Source organism: Cebus imitator, unplaced genomic scaffold (assembly GCF_001604975.1).
Source record: "Cebus imitator isolate Cc_AM_T3 unplaced genomic scaffold, Cebus_imitator-1.0 Scaffold18, whole genome shotgun sequence".
Taxonomy (NCBI): domain Eukaryota; kingdom Metazoa; phylum Chordata; class Mammalia; order Primates; family Cebidae; genus Cebus; species Cebus imitator.
Genome location: NW_016107333.1, coordinates 2,902,622 through 2,929,633, shown reverse-complemented (window position 1 = coordinate 2,929,633; position 27,012 = coordinate 2,902,622). Strand labels below are relative to the sequence as shown.

The following is a 27,012-nucleotide window of genomic DNA, read 5'->3' as shown; positions in this document are numbered from 1 at the left end:
AGACCAGGGCTGTCTCACTACTTAGGCTTCCTCCCCAAACCCTAGCAACCACTGATCTTCTACTGTCTCCATAGTCCTGCTTTTCCAAAATGTTATATACTTGGAATCATATACTATGTGATGTTTTCAGATTGGTGTTGTACGTGTGTGTGTGTGTGTGTGTGTGTGTGTGTGTGTGTGTGTGTGTTTGCCCAGGCCGGAGTGCAGTGGTGCAATCTCAGCTCACTGCAACGTCCACCTCCTGGTTCAAACAATTTTCTTCCTCAGCTTCCTGAGTAGCTGGGATTAGAGACGTGTCACCATGCCCATCTAATTTTTGTATTTTACTTTTAGTAGAGACACGTTTCATCATGTTAGCCAGGCCAGGCTGGTCTGGAACTCCGGACCTCAGGTGATCCGTCCACCTCAGCCTCCCAAAGTGCTGGCATTATAAGTGTGAGCCACCACGCCTGGCCTGTACAGGTTTTTTTTTTTTTTAACTTTCTAGATGATGCCAATGTGCATCCAAGATGGGATCAGTGTCTCAGATCTTTGCCATTCTAAACATCAGCAGGAAATTCTTAGAAGTGCTGAATTTCAGGCCCCAGCCCAGACCTATTGAATCAGAATGTGGACTTTAACAATATCCTAGGCAACTCACATACACATCAAAGTTTGAGAAGCACTCACTTAGACCACCAAGAAACTGTCTCCCCATGAGATGGCATCAGCTGGCCTGCATAGTTCAGAAGGAGCCATTAAAAAAAAAAAAAAAGGAAAAAAAAGGTTGGGCTTGGTGGCTCATGCCTGTAATCCCAGTGTTTTGGGAGGCCGAGGTGGGAGGATTACTTGAGACCAGGAGTTCAAGACCAGCCTGGGCAACATAGTGAGACACTGACACTAACAGGAGAAAGAGAAGAAACACACACTCATAAATGGAAACTTACTATGGAAAGTGTTCTTTGCTTTACTGTATGTTAACATATATATGTTAGAAACTAGATAATATAGATTATACCTAAAATCTTGGACATCTTTCCATGCCAGCCTGTGGAGACTTCCTTAATTTTTTTTTTTTTTTTTTTTTGAGATGGAGTCTCTCTCTGTTGCCCAGGCTGGAGTGCAATGGTACATTCTCAGCTCACTGCAACCTCCGCCTCCCAGGTTCAAGTAATTCTCCTGCCTCAGCCTCCTGGGTAGCTGGGACTACAGGTGCATGCCACCATGCCCAGCTAATTTTTGTATTTTTAGCAGAGATGGGGTTTCACCATATTGGCAAGACTGATCTAAAACTCCTGACCTCAGGTGATCTACCTGCCTCAGCCTCCCAAAGTTCTGGGATTACAGGTGTGAGCCACTGCGCCCAGCCCCTTCATTCTTTTTGCCAGCTACAGAGCATTCCAATAGAAGTACTGGCCACAATTTCCTGCTTGCCCAGTGATGACCTTCAGGCTTTGCACTAATGGGAGAGGAAATCTGTGAAATTGGCTTGTTGGTGCAAAGTATACATTCTTCTCTAAAAGAAATTATTATTATATTTTACTGAGGAGCTGCAGAGAGAAGAAAAAAATTTTTTTTTGATTGAAGGATGATGCAGAATTGTCCACGAAAGAGACTGTAGCAATTTATATTCTCAGCCAACACTGAGTAATAACAAACTTTAAAAATATTTGTCAGTATACCTAAAAGTAATATTTTGTTGTTTTAATTTTTATATTAGTAATGATTAGTGAGGATGAATATTTTTTCCAATGCCATGTATATCTATGTATTTTGCTCTAGGCTGCATGTTAGTATCCTCTGCCTACTAATTTTGTTGGGTAGATAGGCTTTTAAAAATTGATTTTTGGCTGGGTGCGGTAGCTCATGCCTGCAATCCCAGCACTTGGGAAGCTGAGGAGGGCAGATCACTTGAGGTCCGGAGTTTGAGATCAGCCTGGCCAACATGGTGAAATGTTGTCTCTACACAAATACAGAATCAGCTGGGGATGGTGGTGCGCACATGTAATCCCAGCTACTTGGGAGGCTGAGGCAGGAAAACTGCTTGAACCCAGGAGGCAGAGGTTACAATGAGCCAAGATTGTGCCACTGCACTCCAGCCTGAGCGACAGAGGAAAACTGTCTCCAAAACAAACAAAAAATTGACTTTTAAGAGCTCTTTGGCTGGGTGCGGTGGCTCACGCCTGTAATTGCAATACTTTGGGAAACTGAGGCAGCCTACCACGAGGTCAGGAGATTGAGACCATTCTGGCCAACATGGTGAAATCCCCTCTCTATTAAAAATACAAAAAAATTAGCTGGGTGTGGTGGCGGACACCTGTAATCCCAGCTACTCAGGAGGCTGAAGCAGGAGAATCACTTGAACCCGGGAGGTGGAGATTGCAGTGAGCCAAGATCACACCACTGCACTCCAGCCTGGTGACAGAGCAAGACTCTGTCTCAAAAAAAAAAAAAAAAAAAAAAAAGCTCTTTATACTTTTAGAAAATTAGTCTCTTTTCTGTCATATATGTTGAAAATATTTTTCTAGTTTCTTCATGTGTCTTCTGACTTTGTTCATGGTGATTTTTGCTGTGCTTTAAATGTTAGTTATTGTTGCCTGTATCTATTTTTTAGTTTATAGTTTTTAGGAAGCAGCTACTTTTCAAGCTCTTGTTATCCAAGGATTATTGGGTATTCAAGATCCCTGGATAAGAATCTTTGTGAGATGCGCTTCAAATACAGAGGAAGGATTACAAGTGACTGAAAAACCCAACTAAAATGGACTTACACAGAAAAAGAATTTATTGGCTTATTCAACTGAAAAGTCTGGGCTGAGAAGGATCCAGGGCTTCACATGTGTCATTAGGATGCAGTCTCTGCGACCTCTGCTTCCCGGGTTCAGGTGATTCTCCTGCCTCAGCCTCCCAAGTAGCTGGGATTATAGGTGCCCGCCACCGCACCTGGCTAATTTTTGTATTTTTAGCAGAGATGGGGTTTCACCATCTTGGCCAGGCTGTTCTTGAACTCCTGACCTCGTGATCCACCCAAGGGTGGATCAGGCCTTGGGTCCTGATCCAGGCTCTGGAGCAAGGCCAGATTCAGTCAGCTCTATGAAAATTCATAGATCGGGGGTTCCCCTAAGGATGATTTTGGCCCCAATACCCAGGAAGGGAAAACAAGTAGAGGAGAGATCCAAAAAACGATGCCCTCAGCAGAGAGACAGGTGGATAGTAGGTTCAGATCTTCCAGCCAGCTGGTAATGTTGTCCTTCTCACTCGCAGAACCCCAGGCTGGAGAAGCCCGTGCTACTCTCCGAATTTCCTACCAAGATCTCACGAGGTGAACTGGACATGCCTGTTGAGAATGGCCTCCGGGCCCCAGTCAGTGCCTACCAGTATGCACTGGCCAATGGGGATGTCTGGAAGGTGCATGAGGTGCCCGACTACAGCATGGCCTATGGCAACCCTGGCGTGGCCGACGCCACCCCACCCTGGAGCAGCTACAAGGAGAGCCCTCAAACGCTTCTGGAGCTGAAGCGGCAGCGGGCTGCAGCCAAGCTGCTCAGTCACCCCTTCCTTAGCACCCACCTGGGCAGCAGCATGGCCAGGACAGGCGAGAGTAGCAGTGAAGGCAAGGCCCCCTTGATCGGAGGCAGAACTTCACCATACAGCAGCAATGGGACCTCGGTGTATTACACGGTCACCAGCGGAGATCCCCCACTCTTAAAGTTCAAGGCCCCCATAGAGGAGATGGAGGAGAAGGTGCATGGCTGTTGCCGTATCTCCTAGTCTCCATGCGATGGAGGAGGGAGATTACTGGGGAGAGGCTCCTGGAATCCAGGCCAGCCTATCAGCCCTGGCTGGGGAGGTGTCAGAGGGCAGCTGGGGACAGGTGGGCTCTGCTTTTCAGAGGAACTCAGACCCCACCCCTCACTTGGCTGCCCATAGCATCCCATGTCCCATGTCCCATGGTTCTGCTTCCTGCTGCATCGTCTGCCATCTGACACAAGGCCCATTGTGGCTTCCTGGCTCACTCTGCTATCTGATCTTGGGAGGGTGGGCTTGAGATCCCAGCTCTATTCTTGGTATAAAGGCTTCTCCGGATCAGTACGTGCATGTCACATATCAACACACACACACACACACACACACACACACACACACACACACAAACACACACACTCGATCAGTGTGTGTAGGAATGACATACCTGGGCTCAGGGGAAGCAAGGGGGCTGAGAATGTGTGGGGTATTCCCAAAAGGATGGAAGTTAAGACCCAGAGTCTCATTACCACTGCCAATGTGGCTTTAGCAGGGGAAGGGGCCTGCTAAGCTGAGACCCATAGTCCTGCTCAGAGTCATCCCAAGGTCTGGGCCACCAGCCACACCTGGCAGGGGCAAGAAGTCCTCGTTGTGTTCAGAGGGAGCCAGGAACCTACATGGATAGATGAGATGGGCACAGACCTGTTCCCTGCAGCCTTGTTGAGAGGCACACTTCTGCCCATGCCAGGAGCCAGCTGTATGACCATCCAGGGTGGAGGGGGAAACCCGGTGATTCCATTCCTGGAATCAATCAAATCATGCTTTGCTCTTGGATGGAAGTGTCAAAGGCAGAAGGGTGGGGGACGGGGACAAGGTCAGTATTTACCAAAGTGTATCTGATTTAAAAAATTCCTTTAGTCTGTAAAACTCCTACAGGGAGGAAGGTAACTGAATTCGCTTCTTTCTGTGGATCGTATCACAGTCACTGGGTTTTACTGGCTGGTGCTGGAAAAATGAAGCTAAATGAGGAGCTACCACAGGAATGCTTTTCCAGGGAAAGAGGCCAGTTAATATAAGAAAATACCACTGGTTAACAGGGACAGAGCCCAGCACAGTGAGATCTTTGTGAATAGCTAGACTGTTTCAGCCCAGCCCATCTCAGCCAGCCCTCTTCAGACTGAGCTGTCAGAGCAAGCAGTTAGGGGCCTGCCTGCCTCCACCTCCCACCCCCATCCACCCACATCAGTCAGTGCTCAGGACCCTGGGCCCAGCTTTTGCCTTTTTGAGGATGCTTGGTAAGGCAGATTTGCCAGTCAGCCCTTTTGAGTTCCTGTGTAGCCCAGGGGCTCCCAGCCTGGTCTTGCAGGAGTGGTGATGCCCCAAGGCTGCGAACCCAGGGTTCACATGGTCAGTATCCTGTCCTGCATTCAGGAGATCCGTGGTAGGGCTGGAGTTGGGTCTTGCCCAGCTCCGCAGTTTCATAGCCCCAGGTTTCCTGATGCTGAGGAGGGAGGACTGTGAATGGCTGTTCTCCCCTCACTGCTGATGCTCCCAGGACCCCCACTGCCCACAGGCTCAGCCAGAATCTTTTGGTGTAACCAACAAGCTGCAGGTGTGTCCCCTGCTCTGTGCGCCTTTGATTTGTCCTTAAACTACCTCCTTAGAGCTCTGAAGGGGCCCCCTAGGTCCAGATTCTAATTTGGGGAACAGATCTGGGTTCTTTTTAACCCACTTCTTTCTCAGTCTACGAGAAACTTTCCCTGAGGGGTACCTGGACTAGGAGCTTGGGGCTGGAAGAGCGTCCCCGCCTTGTGCCACAGCTCTAGTTATGGGGTCTGCTCTTTGTCATTTTTAGCCCCCTACTATGTGGCCCCCGTGGCCCCATAACCCACAGAGGGAACTGGACCTGAAGGGACCTGGGTATGCTTTCCCAGGAGCAGGGGAACTGGGCCAGAGAGCACAGGGTCCATGGGAGTGACTGTACCCTTGGTGGCTGCTGGAAGGGGAGAGGTTCTCAGCATCAGGCACCTCCACCCCAACGCCAGGTTAGATGTAGTCTAGAGTAGAGTTGGAGGCGGCTCAGGAGGCTGAAGACAGGTGTACAGATGCTTCCCATGTCGCTGGCATCTGGGGTGGGCTCTTTAATATCTCAGGCTCTGGCCAGAACAGGACAAGATGATCTAAAACACACTTACCTTTGGCTGTAAAACAGTATCACCCCAGACTGTTGCTGAAATCCCTCGTGAGCCAACCTTGGCTACAAGGTAGGGAGTGTGAGGGAAGCCACATGCTCCTCAGGAGAGAGCTGTGCAGGTTTTCTTTTTGCTCAGGGGCCAAACACTGAAGGCATATACTGCCCCACCCACTGAGCGCCTGAGACCGTTCCCTCCTTTTTGCATGCCTCCTGCCTCCTGGGCCATTCCTCTACACCCAGAAGGCTGGGAATCCCAGCTGATTCCCTGACAGGAGCCGACTTCACACACAGGTGACTCAGGCATTGGCTCATGTTTTCACCCAGGGATAAACCATTCCATCTCTGGAGTCCCTGGGGAGCTTTCCCTGTAGGTCTCCTGGGTGTTGAGAGATGAGCTGAAGACCAACCCTCAATGAATGAGCCAAAATTAATTCACTCATATAATTTACTGAGTAGCTGCGACATGCCAACAAGTATGTTAGGCTCTGCAGATAAAGGAGGAATAAGACAGAGTAAGGAAAACTGTTCTTTGTGGTTTCTGTCCCTTGGGGACCACAGGCATCAGCAGACCCACTGAAGTCACCTGAGGCAAAGTGTCTGCATCTTGGTCCAGCCACCCTTTGCTTTTCAGCTCCTAGAATCCTTAGAGTCTGAATCCCTTTAGCTGGTAACAGCTGTCATGGCCATCCCTGGATAACATTTGCCACCAAGTACAGATGCTGGATCATGGGTTCCAAGCAGACATCATCCAGGTCCATCTGGAACTTTCAGTGATAGCTGTCTTCAGCCAGCATCTTTGGGGGACTCTGTAATAGCAGCTTGAGATCAGTATCTAGAAGACTGTTCTGCAATTTGCTGCCAAATGCATCTCAGGTTTTTAAAGTCATTGTTTCTTGCTCACAGTGGCTCATTTATTACAGAGCTTCCTCACCCCACTAATGAATACTGGGAGGAAAAGGAGCTGGAGCTGCCTCCTTCAGCATCAAAGCCTTTCCTCAGGAATCTGCCTCCCTTTATGGCAGAGGTGCATCCGGGAGCTGGAAGAAACCTGGCAAAGTCAACCAGATGCCTAGCTCCTGCTGAGACCCAGGTCCTGTGGCAGCTCCTTATTAGATTAAAGGAGGTCACTTCCAAAGCAGGTGCTGCATGGCTCACCATCATATGCCCCAAACAATTGAAAGTTGGCAGCTACCACCAGGCTGTGAGTTTCTGGCGAGTAGCTTAGGGAAGCTGAATAAACTGTAGGCCCAGGGCTACTGAAGACTTCAGGATAGAATTCTCCATCAAATATGCAGCATAAATAAAACTGCTCTGCACTGTTTGATCCATTTCCAAGGGGCTTAGAACAGTTAACAAGGGTGTGTCCCCTGTCCTGCCCCACGAGTTTGCTGGCTTTGTAATAACATGAGACCATTTTGGTTGTTGGTGTCAGATACCTTTCCATCCTGAGCTCTCTCACCCACCTGCTGTCTCTCCTAGAGCAGGATACTGGGGTACTTTCAAGAAGGGTGCTCCTTTTAAGATGCCCAGAAAGACTGTATTGAACTCTTGCTATTTGTAACTTGGGGATGGTCTCCCCTCCCCCAGGGCACATAAGAGCAAAAGGTCCAATGGTCAGTGGATGACTCTGTAAAAGCGACCCCCTGTGCCAGAAGCTATAGCCCTCTCCCTGACAGGAGTCTCTTTTTGGCCAGAGGGCCTGCTTCCCATGGGCATTGCAAGTGCCACCATGCGGGGCCTGGCTCTGCACACCCAGGAAAAGTCTGCAGACCCCCAGCCCTCCGCAATAATTCACCAGACCAGAAGCCACTGATGTACAGAGATCACTTAAAAAAAAATGTATTTTATGTGAAAAAAAAGTTAAAACTCTGTATACTGTATCAGCAGCTTTGTGTAAAAATGGCAATCAAGAGAGTCTAATATATTTAAAACTTTTTTAAAAAAAAATCCTCGCAGATCTTTGATATCGTACTGAAGTAACTTCCAGGTAGCCCCTCGCCACGTGGCACTGCTGGGCCTCGGGTCACAAACCGTGGCTCAGCCACATCCCAGAGGGGGCACATGTCCCTGGAGTTGCTTCCAGCTGCCAAGGCCTGTGACAGAAATCGCTGTTAAGAGTTTTTAATTAAAATTATTAAATTCCTTTTAATAACACCTGCTAGTGTGACTGGTTATTGCTGTGAGCTCACTTGAACAGTGCTGACTTAAATTCACAAAGAGGACGTGTCTGGAGTAGAGGGTGGGTGAGGGCTTCTAATCTCTTCCCCCTTACTCCCGGCTTCCTGCGGAGGGCTCTGGAATGAGGCCCCTGAAGTAGAGGGAGTTCAGGGGGCTCAGACCTGGAGCAGATGTCTCTCCAGACTGGGAGATGGTAAAAACTGATGACTTCAAGAAAAGGTGGGTGGTTGGGAATGACCTTCATTCTGTCAAATATTCTCTTTGAAGTTAACATGAAGCCCTATAATAGCATATATTTATTCCATACATGTTCCAAAGTTTTCCTGATATTTATTTATTTATTTTTATTTTTATTTTTATTTTTTTGAGATGGAGTCTCTGTCATCCAGGGTGCAGTGGTGCGATCTCTGCTCACTGCAACCTCTGCCTCCCAGGTTCCAGCGATTCTCCTGCCTCAGCCTCCCGAATAGCTGAGATTACAGGTGCTGGCCATGATGCCTAGCTAACTTTTTGTATTTTTAGTAGAGACAGTGTTTCACCATGTTCACCGGGCTGGTCTCAAACTCCTGACCTCAAGTGATCCGCCTGCCTTGGCCTCCCAAAGTGCAGGGTTACAGGCGTGAGCCACTGCACTGGCCCCGATGACATTTATATGTAACAAGAGTGCACCTCTCCTCTGTCCCATTCTTGGAGTGCACTGACGCGTCCCGTACTCTTCCCCCTGCCCCATTCCAGCTCTTCCTTTCACTTGCTTATGGTCCTGGCCATTCTTGTTTTTTTACCTTGAGGCACAGAGAAGCTGTGATTGCACAGCCTCAGACCACGGTCCTTGGTCCTTGTCCCACACAGAACTTTGTTGGTGTTTTGAAAGAGGGTGAAAAGGGTGCTCTCTTGTTGCCTCCTGGACCCTGGATACCAGAGCAGGGACACATGGAAGGCCCCACACTTAGTCCTGAGAAACTTCACAAATGGATGGGAATGGGAGAGGAGGGAAAGAGAGGGAGAGGCATTGCTAAATAATGATGGTAACTTCTCACATTTATGATGCTCTTTTCATTTACACGAAGAAGATGGAGGCTGAAAATTGACTGTTATTTAGCTGTGTGGAATTCATGATGAACCTGACAAGGGGTTTTGGTAAAGCAGTGAGGGTTTTAGCCTGACTGAAGAGGGCTGGAAGAGAACTGGAGACAGCAAATATAGACAACTGGTTTGAGGGTTTCTTTTTCTTTTCTTCTCTTTTTTTTTTTTTTTTTTTTTTTTTTTTTTTTGAGTCAGGGTCTTGCTCTGTCACCCAGGCTGGAGTGCCGTGGTGCAATCATAGTTCACTGCAGCCTCAAACTCCTGGCCTTAAGTCATCTCCTGCTTCAGCCTTCCCAGTGGCTGGGACCACCATGAGCACTGCATGCACTAAAAGTTAGACACACCACCATGCCCGGCTAACTTTTGTATTTTTTCTAGAGATAGGCTCTCGCTATGTTGCCCAGGCTAGTCTCAAACTCCGAGACTCAAGTGATCCTCTTCCCTCGGCCTCCCACAGTGCTGGGATTGCAGGTGCAAGTCACCATGCCCAGCCATGTCTGAGGTTTTATGCTGCAAAAGTAAGAAGAGAAATGGGGAGCTTTAGAAGAATGTAGGGTCAAGAGAGGGCTGTTTTAAGATGAAGATGTTTCAGCATGTGTGTAGGCTTATAGAAATGAATCAGTAAAGAGGGACACTGATGTTCCAGGAGAAAGAAGGAGGTTGCTGGTGAGTAGAGGGGCTGGAAGTGCCCAGGCAGAGGAGCTGGGGTTGGATGGTGCAGGCACGGTTCATCAATGCCCTGAGTATGGGCAGAGATACAGACAGGAAGGTAGATGGGATGAGTGCATGTGAAAGTTCCCTTCTCACTGCTTTTGTGTTCTCGGTGACATAGGAAGCAAGCTGTCAGAGAGGAAAAGGTAGAGAGAATGCGAGTTTCATTCCTGTCACCCAGGTTGGAGTGCAATGATGCGATCTCGACTCACTGTCACCTCCATCTTCCAGGTTCAAGTGATTCTCCTGCCTCAGCCTCCCGAGTATGGGATTACAGGCGTGCACCAAGAGACCAGGCTGATTTTTGTATTTTTAGCAGAGACGGGGTTTTACCATGTTAATCAAGCTGGTCTCGAACCTCAGGTGTGGGTCAAGCTGGTCTTGAACTCCTGACCTCAGGTAATCCGCCCTCCTCAGCCTCCCAAGTGCTGAGATTACAGGCGTGAGCCACAGCATGGGCCCTCTCTCCTAGCAGGCAGTTTTAAGGATCATGAATTGAAAGCAAGACCAGTCAGTAAGCATGGTTATGTTCTTTTTTTCTCCAGCCCTGTAGGGCTGCTGCAGTGCAGGTGGAAAGTAGCGTGTAACCAGGGTAGGTTGGGGTTTTACAAGGCAAAAAACCGGTGAAATGAGAGAAGGCTACCCTAGGGTGTGATCAAAGGAGAGTTCCTAATACGATGAGCCGGTATTTTTTGAATGAATGAATACACGGTTAAATGCAGGGGATAAAGGCGATATGGTTGGCCATGCCAAAGCTCCGAGAGCCTAGGAGCAGCGTGGCCAGCGTGTCTGGGAGCCGACACCTGGCCCTCGTCGCTACCTTGTAAGGCTGCTCTGTGGGGCGGCCGGCAGGGAGCGCGCTGGGATGGCCAGGAGCCTGGCTCTCCCGCCTCTGTCCCTGCTCTGCTGCCCGCCCCGCCCCTGCAAGTTTAAATTCCGCTTAACAGCCCCAGCATTGAGCGCAAAGGCTCCGCTGTGCAGGCAGCCAATGACGCATCAGGGGGCGGAGCCGCCTCTCCGCTATTGGAAGGAAAGTAGCCAATGGGAGAGCTGAGGCGGGGAGGTGCGGCCAATGGCGCGGGCCTGTTTGATTCAAAGGTTGCCTATAAAGCAGGCCGGCACGCCGGCTTTAGTCCTAGGGCTGTCGCGTCCGAGCGCCGCTATGGCTCTGCTTTCCGAGGTCCTGGACGAGTTGCCCACTGCCTGCCTGTCGCCGTGCGGGCCGCCCAACCCGGCCGAGCTCTTCAGCGAAGAACGGCGTCTGGCTCTGGAGGAGCTGGTGACCGGCGGCCCCGAAGCTTTGGCGGCCTTCCTGCGACGCGAGCGCCTGGCTCGCTTCTTGAACCCGGATGAGGTGCACGCCATCCTGCGCGCGGCGGAGCGGCCAGGAGAGGAGGGTGCGGCGGCGGCGGCTGAGGACTCGTTCGGCTCCTCGCACGACTGCTCGTCGGGCACCTACTTCCCCGAGCAGTCGGACCTGGAGCCGCCGCTGCTGGAGCTCGGCTGGCCGGCCTTCTACCAGGGCGCCTACCGCGGCGCCACGCGCGTCGAGGCGCACTTCCAGCCCCGCGGCGCGGGCGCGGGCGGCCCCTACGGCTGCAAGGACGCGCTGCGCCGGCAGCTCCGCTCTGCTCGAGAGGTGAGCGGCCCGCCCGGGCCCTGGGTCGCACGGGAGACCCCCTTCCAGAATGGGAAATTGAGGCCTGCTGGGAGCGCGGGCCCGGGCCACTACCGCATCTGCGCCCTACCGGAAGCGCAGGCCAGGAGGTCCTCGGGTCCCCGACTCACCTCACTCTGCGTGTCTCCCCCGGATATTCCTGGCCACTCTTCGTGGCAGGGGATAGTGGGAAAGCCTCAGTTCCCAAGGATGCGAATTGGGCCCGGGTTTCATCTCCTAACGTTCATATGGCTGAAGCGGGGGACCAGAAGTACACCCAGTTCCAAATTTCAGTTAAAATCAAACTTGGAAAATTGCCGATTTTCCTGTCAGCCCATGCTAAATCCCACTTTCAGGAGCTTCTTAGGAGACTCATTACCAAAGAACTTACGTAGGGAAAGTTCTAGAAAGATGGTCTCCAGAAGCAACTATGGGGCATTAGGAATCAGTAGGAATCAATTATTACTGCTAATTACTTTCACGCATCTTATGTTGTAAAAAGCAGATAAACACAGGAGTGGCAGGCTGAGAGCCCTGCTGCTCTTTCTACTGCTAGTGACTGGAGAAGTTTGCCACTGTGAATGAATGGGCAAGAGGTTTGTTTTCCATAGGCTGGGTCTGTGCGAGATTGCAGTGATCTCCTAAAATGCAGATACATTTGCGTTAGATCGGCCTCTGTATTCTCAGTGGGTTTTGGTCCTATTGTCTGACCCTTACTTAGTATGGCATGGTCTTGGGTGCAGTGGAGGCCTTGTCTGCTTGCCAGCCTCGATGAAGCTGCAGCGGGGTGCTGGGGATCAAGGAGGAAGAAGGCAGCCTACAGGTGGGTGTGGCAGATAAAGTGTGGTGGCAGACACCTTGGTCTGAAGCTATGGTCAGCTTGCTTGCTGACCGGCAATGTCCAGCTTCCTGGCTGTCTGCCTGTGCCAGGGACATGGCAGATGAAGCCCCAACCATGGTAAGACTTGTTAGGGCTGGTACCTGACTGTGTCTGACTGTGGGTGAAGATATCAGTGCATTCTTAGGTTGACATGTCCAAGTCCGACTCTCACCAGTGTTCCTAGTTTTCTCTCCCTGACTGGTGGGGTTGCAGTGGTCGTGGATACAATGACCTAGTGCCTTGCCTTTGAGAGAGTGGCTGCAGGCTGCAGCTAGGCTCTTACCAGCCCTGTGGTGCTTTGGGTGGGCCGAGGGTCTTTTTGATGCTGCATACATTTCCCATGCGGGTTGAGTGAGCAGATTTAAAAAGATGGAAAAGGCAGAATTGTGTAGGTGTGCATTCCCAAAGCTCATGAACTTGAGCACTTGGAACCTGAGAAAAGTAAAGAGCTGGTCTGTATAGTGAGACCTACGGCTTGTTCTAGTCTTTTGCCCAGCTCAAAATTTTAGTGATAGCAAAGGGGCACCGGAACCAGAGGCCAGAGGGAAACTATTAACACATGCTAGACTGAGGAAGGGATGGAGCCTGGAGCTCAGACTCTCTCATCCCATTGGCATTTTATAATACCAACATTTCCAGATAGAACCTGCTGCCCTAGTCCAGCTACCCACAATTCCCTCCAAGATGCTGTATTTGGAACCTTTAAATCCAATGAGTATTGGCTGGGTGCAGTGGCTCACACCTGTAATCCCAGCACTTTGGGAGGCGGAGGTGGGCGGATCACAATGTCAAGAGTTTGAGACTAGCCTGGCCAACATGGTGAAACCCCGTCTCTACTAAAAATACAAAAATTAGCTGGATGTGGTGGCGTGTGCCTGTAATCCCAGCTACTTGGGAGGATGAGGTAGGAGAATTGCTTGAACCCGGTGGTGGAGGTTGCATTGAGCCGAGATCACTCCACTCCACTCCAGCTCTGGGCAACAGAGCAAGACTCCGCCTTGGGAAAAAAAAAATCCAATGAGTATTTTCAGTGTATCTGATAGATGCCAAATTATTTGCTTACTCAGTGCCTGCTGTGTATCAGACACTACCAGGGCTGGGGCCACAGGGGAAGGCATCAAATTTGCCTACACTTGAGGGTGGACAGTATGCTGATAGGAAGCAGTGAGGAGGTTGCTACAGGCACTGGGGAAAGGGCTAAAGAGTCTCCGGAGTGGCATTGAACTCAAAGCTGGGTGGGGTAAGGGATGCACTGAATTTGAGGCCCCAGAGACTGTCTCTTTTGTTTAAAAACAACAACAAAAAGCCAGATATGATATCATGCACCTGTAGTCCCAGCTACTCAGGAGGCCGAGTCAGGAGGATCACTTGAGCCCAGGAGTTCGAGGCTGTAGTGCACTTTGACCACGCTGTGAATGGCTACTGCAACTCCAGCCTGGGCAACATGGGGAGACCCTGTTTCTTTTTTTTGTTTATAATTTTTTTTTTTTTTTTGAGACAGTATCACTGTCACCCAGGCTGGAGTGCAGGGGCACTATCTCAGCTCACTGCAACCTCCACCTCCCAGGTTCAAGTGATTCTCCTGCCTCATCCTCCTGAGTCGATGGGATTACAGGCGCACTCCACCATGCCTGGCTAATTTTTTTTTGTATTTTTTAGTTTCACCATGTTGGTCAGGCTGGTCTCAAACTCTTGACCTTGTTATCAGCCCTCCTCAGCCTCCCAAAGTGCTGGGATTACTGGCATAAGCTGCTGTGCCTTGCCCTGACCCTGTTTCTTTAAAAAAAAAAAAAAAAAAATTCTATTTGCCAGGCACTGTTCTAAGTAATCTCACGGAAGGAGCAATTATCATCTTCATTTTACACCGGATAGAACTGAGGCATAGAGAAGTTAAGTAGCCCCAAAGTCATGCAGCTAGACAATGAAGGAGCCCGTACTCAAATTGAGGCACAGAATGTCTGAACCATGTTAACCACCACACTCCCTGTGGAGGGGTCAGGAGCCTGTGCTCGGGTGGGGAGAGGGGACAGAGAGCAGATCTGGTGCTACCACTGGGTAGGGGTGTGCCTGGTGGACAAGGGAGTGGCTGTGACACCTTGAACACATCCTTTGAAGTCCAGTACCTGTGACAGTGAGGGCCAGGAAGGTACAGGTCTCAGGCTGCTTTCAGGATGAAGTGAGAAGCTGTTCTGCATCCGTGTTCTGATGGCAAAGGTACTTAATGATGATGTGATTGAGCACTTTGAATGGGTCAGTGTCTGTGCTAAACCCTTGACCTATGAATTACCTCACTGAACCCTCCCAACCCTGGGAGGAGGCCACAATTAAGAAAAGACCAGGCAAAGAGAAGTTAAGTAACTTGCCCAAGATCACACAGTTAGCATGGGACAGAGTTGGGCTCAAGCCCAAGTCTATGTGGTTCTGGCTCTGAAGCTCACACTTTTTTTTTTTTAAGATGGAGTCTTGCTCTGTCACCCAGGCTGGAGTGCAGTGACATGATCTCAGGTCACTGCAGCCTCCATTGCCTGGGTTCAAGTGATTCTCCTGACTCAGCCTCCCAAGTAGCTGTGATTACAGGAGCACGCCATCACGCCCAGCTAATTTTTGTGTTGTTTTTGTTTTTGAGATGGAGTCTTGCTCTTGTCACCCAGGCTGGAGTGCAAATGGCATGATCTCGGCTCACTGCAACCAAGTTGGAAGCTATAGTAAGTTAAGATCATGCCACTGCACTCCAGTTTGGATGACAGAGCAAGACCCCATTTCTAAAAAATAAAACGCAATTATATATAGTATGGCTGGCTGCTTACCAGGTGCTCAGTTGAACTTCGCCGAAACTGGAGGAAATACTGCTTTGAACCTTTTGAGAACCCGTATGTTTGCTTCCTAAGGAAGTTTTTGGATAATCTTGAACTATACAGGATTTTTTCCCTACATACTTGCTCCAGATCCACCCCTCTACCACTGTTTCTGTTGATGACTCATTCAGCTTTTTGCCTCTGTTGCTGTGTGAATTGGAATTTGGCTGGGCTGTGACCCCCTGCGTGGAAGGGCTGCGTAGCCTCATTTTGGCAGTGTGCTTATGAATTGGCTGTCTGGCTATTCCTGGTTTGTTGAATGGGAATTTAGAGGCAAAGCTGGTACCACCAGGAGGTTCTGATTCCTCAGAGTCACCTTTCTTGCCAGTGCCTATCCTTATGCTGTTTTGTTCCAAAAGGCCGTTTTTGCTATGACCTCACCCTTAGGCATCCTCTTGATAACCCAAATGTTAGTAGTGGGGATCATTGCATTCCCAGAGAGCCCTGCCAGGAGGAGTAGCAGCTAAGGAATGTGTTGGAGGCCCCAGCATGTACTTGGATGTGTCTGAATTGAGAGGCTTTCCTGCTCTTGCACAACTTTCCTCTGCATTACAGTAGAACCTGTGTGGTATGATCAGTTTCTGTTCCAAATACTCATGTCAGCCTCAAACAGGGCTTCTCAACCTCAGCACTATTGACCTTCAGGGTCGGATAATTCTTTGTCCTGAGGGGCTGTCCTGTGCGTTGTAGGATGTTGAGCAGCATCCGTGGCCCCCATTCACTCTATGCCAGCAGCATCCCTCACCCCAGGTAGTCATGATATTCAGTGTCTCCAGAGGGAGAAATAGGGAGTTACTGATGAGTGGTCACAGAGTTTCCGTTTGGGGCTATGAAAAAGTTTTAGAAACAGATAGTAGTGTTGGTTGTGAATGTAATTATTGCCACTGAATTGCACACTTAACAGTTATTAAGATGGCGAGCATTTTACCATGATAAAAAATGTCTCCAGACATTGCTAAATGCCCTCTGGGGGCAAAATCCTCCCCAGTTGTGAACCACTGGCCTAGAATTTCTGACTAGTGCATCATTCTGGGATGTTACCCACTAGACTGAAGTGTTGTTACTAATTTATCACTTCCTTTTGATTTCACGTGTCAGGTTAAGGATTTTAGAATTTTTAAAAATATTGTAAAAAATACATAGCAAAATTTACCATTTTAACCATTATTAAGTGTACAGTCCAGTGGCATAAAATACATCTTCCCAAAGTGAAACTCTGACACACTAACTCCTCTACCCTTTTTTCCTGGCCTCTGGCAACCACCATTCTATTTTGTCTGCCATTTCTGTTTTTCCTTTTTATTTATTTATTTATTTATTTTGGTGAGACAGTCTCACTCTGTTGCCAGGCTGGAGTTCAGTGGAGCAATCTCGACTCACTGCAACCTCTGCCTCCTCGGTTCAAGCGATTCCCCTGCCTCAGCCTCCCAAGTAGCTGGGACTACGGGTGTACACCACCACACCTGGCTAATTTTTTGTATTTTAGTAGAGATGGGGTTTCGCCATGTCGGCCAGGATGGTCTCCATCTCCTGACCTCATGATCTGCCTGCCTCGCCTCTCAAAGTGCTGGGATTACATGCGTGAGCCACTGGGCCTGGCCTCTGTCTGCCATTTTTTTTTCTTTTCCCTTAACATCCAGCAGACAGTAGGGAAGCTGCAGGATTCTTCTCTGACTTCTTTATAGATAGAGGGTACATTATGTCAGGAAAAAAGAAAGCAAAAACCAAAAATGTAGTGCGTATGTTGGCTTTAAAAAATCTTAATGCAAATGATATAACCCCTGGAAGGGAATTTGGGAATACCTAGCAAAATTTCAATTATATTTACCCATTGATCTAGCACTTCCACTGCTATTTATCTATCCCAAAGATACATCGACAAAAGTAAGAATAGATGTAGACAATAGGCTATGCATTGCAGCACTAATTATAATAGCAAAACACAGGAAGGAGTTCATGTATTCGTCAATAGAGGATGAGCTCATCATTGTGAATAATAAATCCATTCATCTCTGCAGTGGAATATTCTGTAGCTCTAAGAAGGAATGAAGACTAGCTCTGATATGCAGTGTCTAGAATCATACCGACCAATGTGGTAGTCACATGAGGCTATTAAAGTTTTTGTGGATTAAAATTAAATAAAGATATAGTTCTATCATCTTGGAAGTTTCTGTTGGGCCACACTAAGTCTAGAACAATTTGTATTCCATGCTACCTTTTATTTATGGGGAATATGAACACATATACATAGGTATATACATAATATACTTGTTTAAATAAAACAAATATGTTATATACACCTATTTATAGTTTATATTGAAAAAAATTGAACACAAAACTATTGAAAATATTATCTCAATGGGGCGGGAGGGACAAGGATGGAAACTAGGTAGCTTTGAAAGTACCTTGTTTTGTAAATAGGATTTTGGAACTAGGCAAATGTTTAACATACTTATAAAAACAACTCAAAATTATAAGCCCTCCTCCCCTCACCTGCCGACTTCTTGGTGCTTTTCCCTCCCCTTTGAAAGCCCACCTGCTTGTGTGCCTCCTGCTGGAATAGTACAGAGTGCTGAATAGTGGTCAGTGCCTCCACAGGTCAGTGAAAACTTTGCTCCTACCAACTTCTGGTGGCCCTGCCAGCACTTTCATTTTTTTATTTTTTATTTATTTATTTTTTTTTGAGACGGAGTTTCGCTCTTGTTACCCAGGCTGGAGTGCAATGGCGCGATCTCGGCTCACCGCAACCTCTGCCTCCTGGGTTCAGGCAATTCCCCTGCCTCAGCCTCCTGAGTAGCTGGGATTACAGGCACTCGCCACCATGCCCAGCGGTGGCTCACGCCTGTAATCCCAGCACTTTGGGAGGCCGAGGCGGGTGGATCACGAGGTCAAGAGATCGAGACCATCCTGGTCAACATGGTGAAACCCTGTCTCTACTAAAAATACAAAAAACCTGCCAGCACTTTCATCTGATACTTAAAGTGTTTTGTTTGTTTGTGACAGGTTCTCATTCGTTGCCCAGGCTAGAGTACAGTGGTGCAATCATGACTCACTATAGCCTCGACCTCCCAAGCTCAAGTAATTCTCCTGCCGCAGACTCCAAGTAACTGGGATTATAGGCACATTCCAGCATGCCTAGATAATTGAAAATTTTTTTTGTAGAGATGGGATCTCAGCTATGTTGCCCAGACTGGTCTCAAACTCCTGGCCTCAAGTGATCCTCCCATCTCAGCCTCCTAAAGTGTTAGAATACAGACATAAGCCACCGGACCTGGCCTAAATTGTTAATTTGATAATAGCTTCTGAAATGGAGGAAAAACAGTGTATGCAAACAAGTTTAGGTTTCCCTGTGGGAATTTACATTCTTTACATTACAAACCGCAAAGATGTCAAGATATTTAAAGGTTTTTACAAAATCCTAAAGAGATAATTTCTGTTCTATTAAAACATGTCATACATGGGGAGAATACAATATCTTTTGCTTTTTTAGCAAGAGGGGCCTGAGAGAGCAAGGAGAGGAAGTGAAGGATCAATGGATGCCTTGTGATAAGCTGGGGGAATTCAGCAGCCAGGATGTTATTGACCACAGCACAGGCTGACATATCTTTGAATGTGTGCAGATCTTTGGTTGAATTCCAAACATGTTGCATACCTGACCTCACTGTATGACTCTGGGTGGGAAGGGAGGGAAACTGAGGTGCAGTGAGAAGGGGCGATCAGTAAGAACTTCCTGCTTCACACAGAGGAAGAAGAGCTGGAATGAGAACTGGAATGAGTGGCCCCAAGGGGCCCCTTGGGGCAGCACATTGTGCCTGGTCGGAGCCTAGACCTGCCCATTAAGTGTGTATGAATCACTGACTTCGCAAAGCCAGAAGGGACCTTGTTTCAAGGACACCAGTCTCAGAAGGAATGGCTTGCCCAGGGATAGTGGCAGAATTGAGACTAAGAATCTGAGTGGCTGCCAGTTGAGGGCTTTCCATAAGCTATGAACTGCCAACAAACACTATGAGCTAGGTATTGTCAATCATCTGTGGTGAGCTTGTTCCCGTGCACTTCCTGGGATACGCTACTAATCCTTTAATATTCGTTCTGAGCTCCCAATCACGTGAAGAACTGCCATTCAACTTGTTTGGAATTATATAAAATATGTAGGATAGTACTTTTCTTAGATGGCTCTGGAGTTACACAGACCTGGGTTGAAATTCCAGCCCTTGTACGTGTTTAAATTTGTCACTTTGAACAAGTTACCTAGCCTCTCCAAGCTTTGGTTTCTCGTTTGTAGATTGGGGATGACAGTTAATGGGGTTTTGAAATCTCTAGATAGCACTTTTGAGCTTTCGTTCAAGAAGGCAAGCAGAAGAGAGTTCAGTTCTCCCTGGCAAGTAACGTAAACAGGGTCTGTGACATTCCCAGAGACCAAGAAGGCCGTCACGACCTCTGCTGTTCAACTGCATGGGTCCCCAAGTCCCTTGGTACAAATCAGCAGGGGACAGATAGGAGGACTGAGAGGGATAGGCTTGTGATTTGTCACCTGAGATGATGATGTGAGATTCGACACAGGTGCCACTGCTCCAGATGTGGCTGGAAAAGTGCAGGAACAGTGGGATGCCAGGCAGTGGGCCAGCCATCAGGCCTCTGACCAGCTGGATGTGTCCTCCTCACGTCTCCTGTTGTAACTGACTTGCACTGATTTGCAAATTGCAAATGGATGTTGACCCTGGAAGGGACTCTCGAAAGTCACCACTCTCATGACTTTCTAGCCCTGAGAGGGTGGGGAGGCTTCATGCAGCACAGGCTGGGAGAGTGCCATGACTGTGGGCACTTGATATGCAAGGGTGCCTGCCTCCAGACATGCCTTTGTCCTTCCCACATTACGCCTCTGGGAGTGGGAGTGGTGGCCAGTTTCCATATTAGCATTCAAGTCCAGGTGTATGTCTGGGCCCAGCGGGCTGTAGCATGAGCACCCAACACCTAGGAGATGCATCCTGGCTCGGAAAGCAGGACTTGGCTGGTTAGTGGATGAGTCCAGGTCATTGCTCAGCTCAGTGAAGTGTGTCCCTTCAGTCTAGCCCCAGGTCTACTTCGGCTACGCAGGGCTTGGTTGCATGAGGGCTGGGACGTAGAAGAATAGTGGGGTGGGGATGGGGATTTGAAGGAAGACCTTCCTACTGATTGCTTCTACAGTAGGACTGTGGACTTTTCCTCCTTAAAAGACAAGTACCTTTGGGTGGGCATGGAGGCTCATGCCTGTAGTCTCTGCACTTTGGGAGGCCAAGGCAGGTGGGTCACTTAAGCTCAGAAGTTGGAGACCAGCCTGGGCAACATGGTGAGATCCCATGTCTATAAAAATTAGCCAGGTATGATGGGATATACCTATAGGCCCCGCTACTTGGAAGGCTGAGGTGAGGGAATTGCTTGTACTTGGGAGAAGGAGGTTGCAGTGAGCCGAGATCACACCACTGCACTCCAGCCTGGGTGACAGAGTGAAACTCCATCTCCAAAAAAAAGACAAAATACTTTTAAGAGTCCTGCTTTAGTAAGAAAGGAGGGGATGCTGGGTATAGGGGGAGTCAGGGGAAGAAAAGAACCTCCATCAACTACACACCCTGAGGAAGTTAGGGACCAGTGTTCAAATCCAGCACACAGGAAAGGGTAAGGCTTTAAAAACAAACAATGGAACAAATACCAAATTAGGTATTTACTCACCATATAACAAAGCTGTTGCACAATTGTTTTGTTAAGTGGCGAATCAAAATTCAGCTTGGCAGTGCCTTGTGCTGTGGGCCCCTGGCCCATGCCCCTGCCTCCAGCAGGTCTGTAACCCAGCAGCTGGGCTGGGTTTTTCTGGTCCCTGTTCCAGTAGCACTGGGGGTACGTGTCCATTGGCCTATTATACTCTGTTACCCCTGGCTTGTCTCCTGTCTCATTAGACTGGGTTCTCAAGGACTCGATTGGGTCCACACTGAAGATTTGAAAGAAGAGTGGGAAATCAGAGAGGCAAGCAGGTGTGTGCATTTTCCTCTTTAGCTTTCTCCTGTGAATGCTAATCTCGTTGTACACCTGCGTATTCCAAACCTCTTTCTGAAGGTTTAACTGCCACCTCAAAATCCATTTTGAAGCTCATCCCTCTTGCTTCTTGTCTGGTGTTTCCCGTTTCCTTGTATCTGAGTATCCCTCTCCCTGTCCTCCCCAGCCCGTGTCATCCACTGCTCGGCTCTCCCATGGCCTCTTTCCCTCTTCTGCAACCCTCATTGCTTCTTGCCCGCCTCTTACCAAAACCTGTATCACTGATTTTTCTTCATTTGGTCTCTAGTCCTCCTAAACATTTATTGAAGTTGCTTAACCTAAAGAATGTCCATGTGACTGCTGTGTTGCAGGTCCTGTGTTGGAGGAGGTGGGGCCAGATCTCTGACCTATACCAATCTCTTCTGGCATCAGTTTCTTCCATCCTGTTGGATTCTTCGCTTTGAACTCATTACTCTTCTACAGAAAATGTGGGGACGTTTGAAACTGATTCTTGGGTTGGTATTCAGGGCCTTCTGTGATCTTGCTCATTGATTCGCCTTTTCCAGTCACGTCCGTGGCTCCCTCTCATGCATGCCGTACGTTCCAGCCAGACTGGTACATACCCCGTCATTCCCTTCCTCTTCCTCTGTCATCACGTGGCTTCCTGCGGGAATGCCTTCTCCCTTCACTTCTCCCATGCCCTTGTCCAAATTTTGTCCTTGTGATTCAGCTCAAATGCCATCTCCAGGAAGTCTTCCCTGCTCTTATCTGGTAAGCATTTGAGTGGCTTTCATGCCTGTAGTCCACCACTGGAGGAAACACTTTGTTTTCTGAGATGGAGTCTTTCTCTGTTGCCCACGCTGGAGTACAGTGGTGTGATCTCAGCTCACTGCCACCCTCACCTCCCAGGTTAAGTGATTCTCGTACCTCAGCCCTCCTAGTAGCTGGATGACAGGTACACACCACCATGCTCAGCTAATTTTTTGTATTTTTAGTAGAGACGGGTTTTTACCATGTTGACCAGGCTGCTACCAAACTCCTGACCTCAGGTGATCCACCAGCCTCGGCCTCCCAAAGCTCTGGGATTACAGGCGTGAGCCACTGCACCTGGCCCCCTTAGTTTAATTGCTTAAGCTACATGTATCATATTGCTTCTCTGTGTTCTATGTCTTCTCCTTGAGATAAGTTGGGTCTATGTCCAATTCCTCATGGCCATCTTTCTGCCTAGTGCAGTGTGTAGCCCACAGTGGGCTCTGAGGAGGTCCTGGCTGCATAATAACACCTGTTTCCTGCCTTGCCCTCCCTATGCTAAGCCCTTTCCATGCTTTGTTTCACTTAAACCTCACAGCAGCCCTCTGACCTAGATGCTATTAATTGTCATCTTCCTGAGGAGGAAACTGAGGCTCAGAGAGATTAAGCAACTTGCCCAGCGTCACACAGCTGGTAGGTGGTAGAACTGGGTTTTATGCCCAGACTTTTTTGCCTCTTTTTTTTTTTTTTGAGGGAGGGAGGGAAGGAGTGAGGGAGGGCACTTTTTTGCCTTTAATCACTGCCATATGACCTGAATGAGTAGGATGAATAGGACTGTCAAAATAGGATGTGTAAAAGCCAGTGGAGGATGTAAACTTCTGAGGATGCCACAAATACAGAAAAAACTCTTCTCATTTTTTTTTTTTTTTTTTTTTTTTGAGACAGAGTTTCGCTCTTGTTACCCAGGCTGGAGTGCAATGGCACGATCTCGGCTCACCGCAACCTCCGCCTCCTGGGTTCAGGCAATTCTCCTGCCTCAGCCTCCTGCGTAGCTGGGGTTATAGGCACGCACCACCATGCCCAGCTAATTTTTTGTATTTTTAGTAGAGACGGGGTTTCACCGTGTTGACCAGGATGGTCTCGATCTCTTGACCTCATGATCCACCTGCCTCAGCCTCCCAAAGTGCTGGGATTACAGGCGTGAGCCACTGCGCCCGGCAACTCTTCTCATTTTTTAAGTCACTGTGTTCAGTGGGTTTCAGCCATGCTCCTTACCAAGAATAGCCCACAGCTTAGAGCATCATTAAAAGGGGTGGGGAGGGAAAGGCAGCAGGAGAGTAACTGGTCTTCTCAACTCCATCACAGCAATGACTGGCGTTTCAAGGTCTCACATCGTAGTATACCAGGCCCTGGAATGTTGGAGATAGACGGCCAAATTACCTTTTTGTCTCCATTCCTTCTTTAATCTCCCAAATCCTTAAGAAGTAATGACTGTCTTATACTGTCCCAAGTCCTGTGGGACCACAGAAATGAATCAATCCTATTCAAGAGCCTTTGCTGCAGTAGAAGGAGTGAAACCCATAAATAAATAATCCTAACTTTCAGAAAAAGAGTTAATGTGATTCTGAGAGACAGGTTTTTACTGTTGAAATGGGGAGGAGAGAGAAACCCTTACACTCCAGACTACAGAGGAGCTCCCAAGCCTTGGCTTCCTTAGTTAACACCCCTGACTTCTGACTCAGTTTGTTGGGACTTGTTTCTAAGCCTGGATGTTTGGATACCCCACTCCCCTGCCAGGAGTTTGCTGAGGACCGTGGTTTTAAGCCTGCAAAGGGTGTGATTAGAGGCTTTGTGGCTGGAGCAGCCCGTCTTTAAAAGAGCGAGGAAAACTGGGCGGTGTCTCCCTGTGTTGAACTGTCTGGGTGGCTCCAGCGCTGGACTGGTAAAGTGAATAAATGAGCAGATACTAAGGGATCCTTTAAGGTACAAACCTTGCACTTATGTAACATAGTTATTTAGTTCTGGATACAACCCTATTTTGCAGCTAAGGAAACAGACATTTGAAACAGCTGTAATTTGCCCAAGAATGCATGGCTAAAAGTTAGCTCTTAATTGTAGTCTGATGCTAAGTGTGGAAAATCATTTGGGAGGTGTGAATGGAGCCACGTTGTTGGGGAGAAGAAAGGCCTGTTCTGAGTTTAAGGGAAATATTTCCCTCTTCTTGCTGTGGGCTTGCACTGTGGACAGATACCAAAGAACTGCAGAAAGAACCTTTTATTGAAGAGAGGCCGGTGTGGTGGAAGCCACTTGGTCAGAACCTGCCCAACAGACAGTTGATCAGGCCTGGCTGGTAGAAAGAACAGTATGTTAACAAAGTGGTATGCAGAGTTAGTGGGGCAGAAGATGGGAGAATCCATGTGCCTGTTTTGCCTGCTTTCAAGTCATGAGTTGGTGGTGAATGGGGCAGGCCTTAAAAAAAGTCTGAGATTATGATTCAAAATCAGACAATAATTAAGAAAATAGATTTGGAGAATACTACCCCCAGAAGAGCCCTCAGAGAGAATATAAGGTTGTATTTACTTGTTTAACAGACAGCAAACTGAAGCCTGGTGGGGACAGCAACAAGCCAAAGATGACTGTGTTACCCACAGAACCCAGACAGCTTGCTGCTCTGAATTGAGCCTGTAAGACGGGTTTAAAGGAGGAATAGAAGGTAAATGGAGCAGGTTCATAAGACAGCAAGGCAGTGGATTGATCTGTATTTTTGAGAAACCTGTCAGCATCATTTTGGGAGTGTTAGCTAGGCCAAGTCAAGATTTGTGGGATACAGGGCCCGGGTGTGTTTGGAGATGCAAAGAGTCCATCGTGAGGGGAGTACTGATCTGCCAAAGCAGGAGGGAAGGGTAACTAGGATGGGGATCGTTTCCCATCTCTGAGTGGAGTTCAGAGTCCAGACAGCGAGCTGTCTAAGTCCTGTGAGCTGACTGCGTGCTCTTCCATTTCACCTGTAGGTGATTGCAGTGGTAATGGATGTGTTCACAGACATCGACATCTTCAGAGACCTGCAAGAAATATGCAGGAAAAAGGGAGTCGCTGTGTATATCCTTCTGGACCAGGCTCTCCTCTCTCAATTTTTGGATATGTGCATGGATCTGAAAGTTCATCCTGAACAGGAAAAGGTTTGTGGCACACTAGTTTCAATTTCACCACAGTCAACGAATATGACCAAGTTTCCACAATCTACAAGGTGGTTGGTGGTGGTAGCCCTGTTTACAAGGAAGGGACTGAGGAAGTAGCAAAGTCATTTGCCCAGTCTTACAGAAATGAACAGTACCTGTTACGTGGCAATTCCACTCGTAGGTGTCTACCCAAGAGAAATGAAAATATAGGCCTACACAAAAATTCGTATGAGTGTTTATAGAAGCACTATTCATAAAGCCAAAAAGTGGAAACAGTCCAATGCCCATCAATTGATAAGTGGGTAAATGATATGTTGTCTATTCATACAGTAGCATACTATTCAACCATAAAAAGGAATGAAGTGCTGATACGTGCCACAGCGTGGATGAACCTGCAAACATGCTAAGTGAAGGAAGCCAGTCGCAAAAGACCACATATGATATGATTCTGTTAAATCAAAATAGGGAAATCTATACAGACATACATGAGTGGTTGCCTAGGGCTGGTAAGTTGGAAGGAAGGATGGGGTTATTGCTAAAGAGTACTTTATTTTAGCACTTTCTTTTTAAACTGATGAGAATGTCCTAAAACTGACTAATGGTCAAGCAATTTGGTTTACAAAGTTCAAATTCTTTCACAGAGTTCTTGCTGGTTGTCTCACGATGGAGACAGGATTGGGGTTTAGAGACCAACTGAGATGAGACAGCCATGTAACCCAACAAATGGTTAGAAAGTGAGGCGGACCCAAGGAAGATACCCTTTGGCATGGAAAAGAGCATTATCAGCTAGCCAGGTGAAGAAATTTAAGGTGTCAGTGTTTAATTTCAAGGCATTCTTTCTATCATTAAGGCTGTGTGTTAGCAGCAGAGAAATTACAGAATTGTTCTGGCCACAACTTTGATCAAGTGATTGTCTCTGATTCATTTACTAGGCAAAAATCTATCAGCAGGCACCTGTTCAGTCACTTACTGTTGGTTGCTGCTTTCATAGGAGTCCAGATTCTCTGCAAGGGCAGTTTAAGGAGGTCTATTTCTCTGGCCTCCCCAGTTTTTATAGTCTTACTTCCTTCTTGGGGAAGCACCGTCTTGCCTGGTTGCTTCTGTTTCCTGTGCCTGTCTGTGCTAGTGAACTTGTGTCCTTGCTGTATGGGGGCTGATTTCCCCATGCCCTGCCTCTGTAGCTGGTTCAGAATCTTGGGTTGTGCTGTCTGTAGGAACTTGGTCACACATTGATGTATAGACACTCACAGGTGCTTTGGCCAAAATCACAGAGGCATGTACAATATTCAGATGCGTGCCAAAGGGAAAGATATACAAAACCGTGCCTAAATCTGCCCATAATGGTATTTTTTATGCTCGTTATTGTATGTTGATCCTTTAAGACTGACTCAGGCATCAGCACCTCCTCTAGGAAGTTCTCCTCTCACCAAGTCCAGGTATACCTCTATGACATTCCCGAGTTGTTGCTGTTTTTTTAATTTTCATTTCGAAATAAGATTTATAAATGTTACAAAATAATATAAGAAATTCTTGAATACTCTTTGCCTAAGTTCTCCACATGTTAACATCTTACCTCAGTACAAATAACAAAATCAGGAAATAAACTTAATGTCAATACTATCTAATTTACAGATTTACACATTTCCTGGTCGTTCCATTAATGCCCTTTTTCTGGTCTAGGATCCAATCCAATCCAGGATCACACCTTACATTTAGTTGTCAAGTCTCCTTCTTCATGTCATATAATCTGGAACTGTTTCTCCATCTTTGTCTTTTAGTGTCTTAAACGCCCCCCCCCC

The 27,012-nt window shown here is 47.9% G+C and overlaps 2 protein-coding genes across 2 annotated transcripts in view; both read left to right on the top strand.

The window, feature by feature from the left end:
* PPP1R16B (protein phosphatase 1 regulatory subunit 16B) overlaps nucleotides 1-8,068 on the top strand; it is a 122,580-nt gene extending 114,512 nt beyond the window's left edge. The window contains exon 11 of the mRNA XM_017512008.2: nucleotides 3,241-8,068. Coding sequence (XP_017367497.1) covers nucleotides 3,241-3,747 — 507 coding nt within the window. The 3' untranslated portion in view covers nucleotides 3,748-8,068. The remainder of the gene's footprint in view (nucleotides 1-3,240) is intronic.
* A 2,855-nt stretch (nucleotides 8,069-10,923) lies between these two features.
* Nucleotides 10,924-27,012, top strand: part of FAM83D (family with sequence similarity 83 member D) — a 24,937-nt gene continuing 8,848 nt past the window's right edge. Inside the window, exons 1-2 of the mRNA XM_017511971.2 lie at nucleotides 10,924-11,525; nucleotides 25,046-25,213. Of these exons, the coding sequence (XP_017367460.1) occupies nucleotides 10,959-11,525; nucleotides 25,046-25,213 (735 nt within the window). The 5' untranslated portion in view covers nucleotides 10,924-10,958. The remainder of the gene's footprint in view (nucleotides 11,526-25,045; nucleotides 25,214-27,012) is intronic.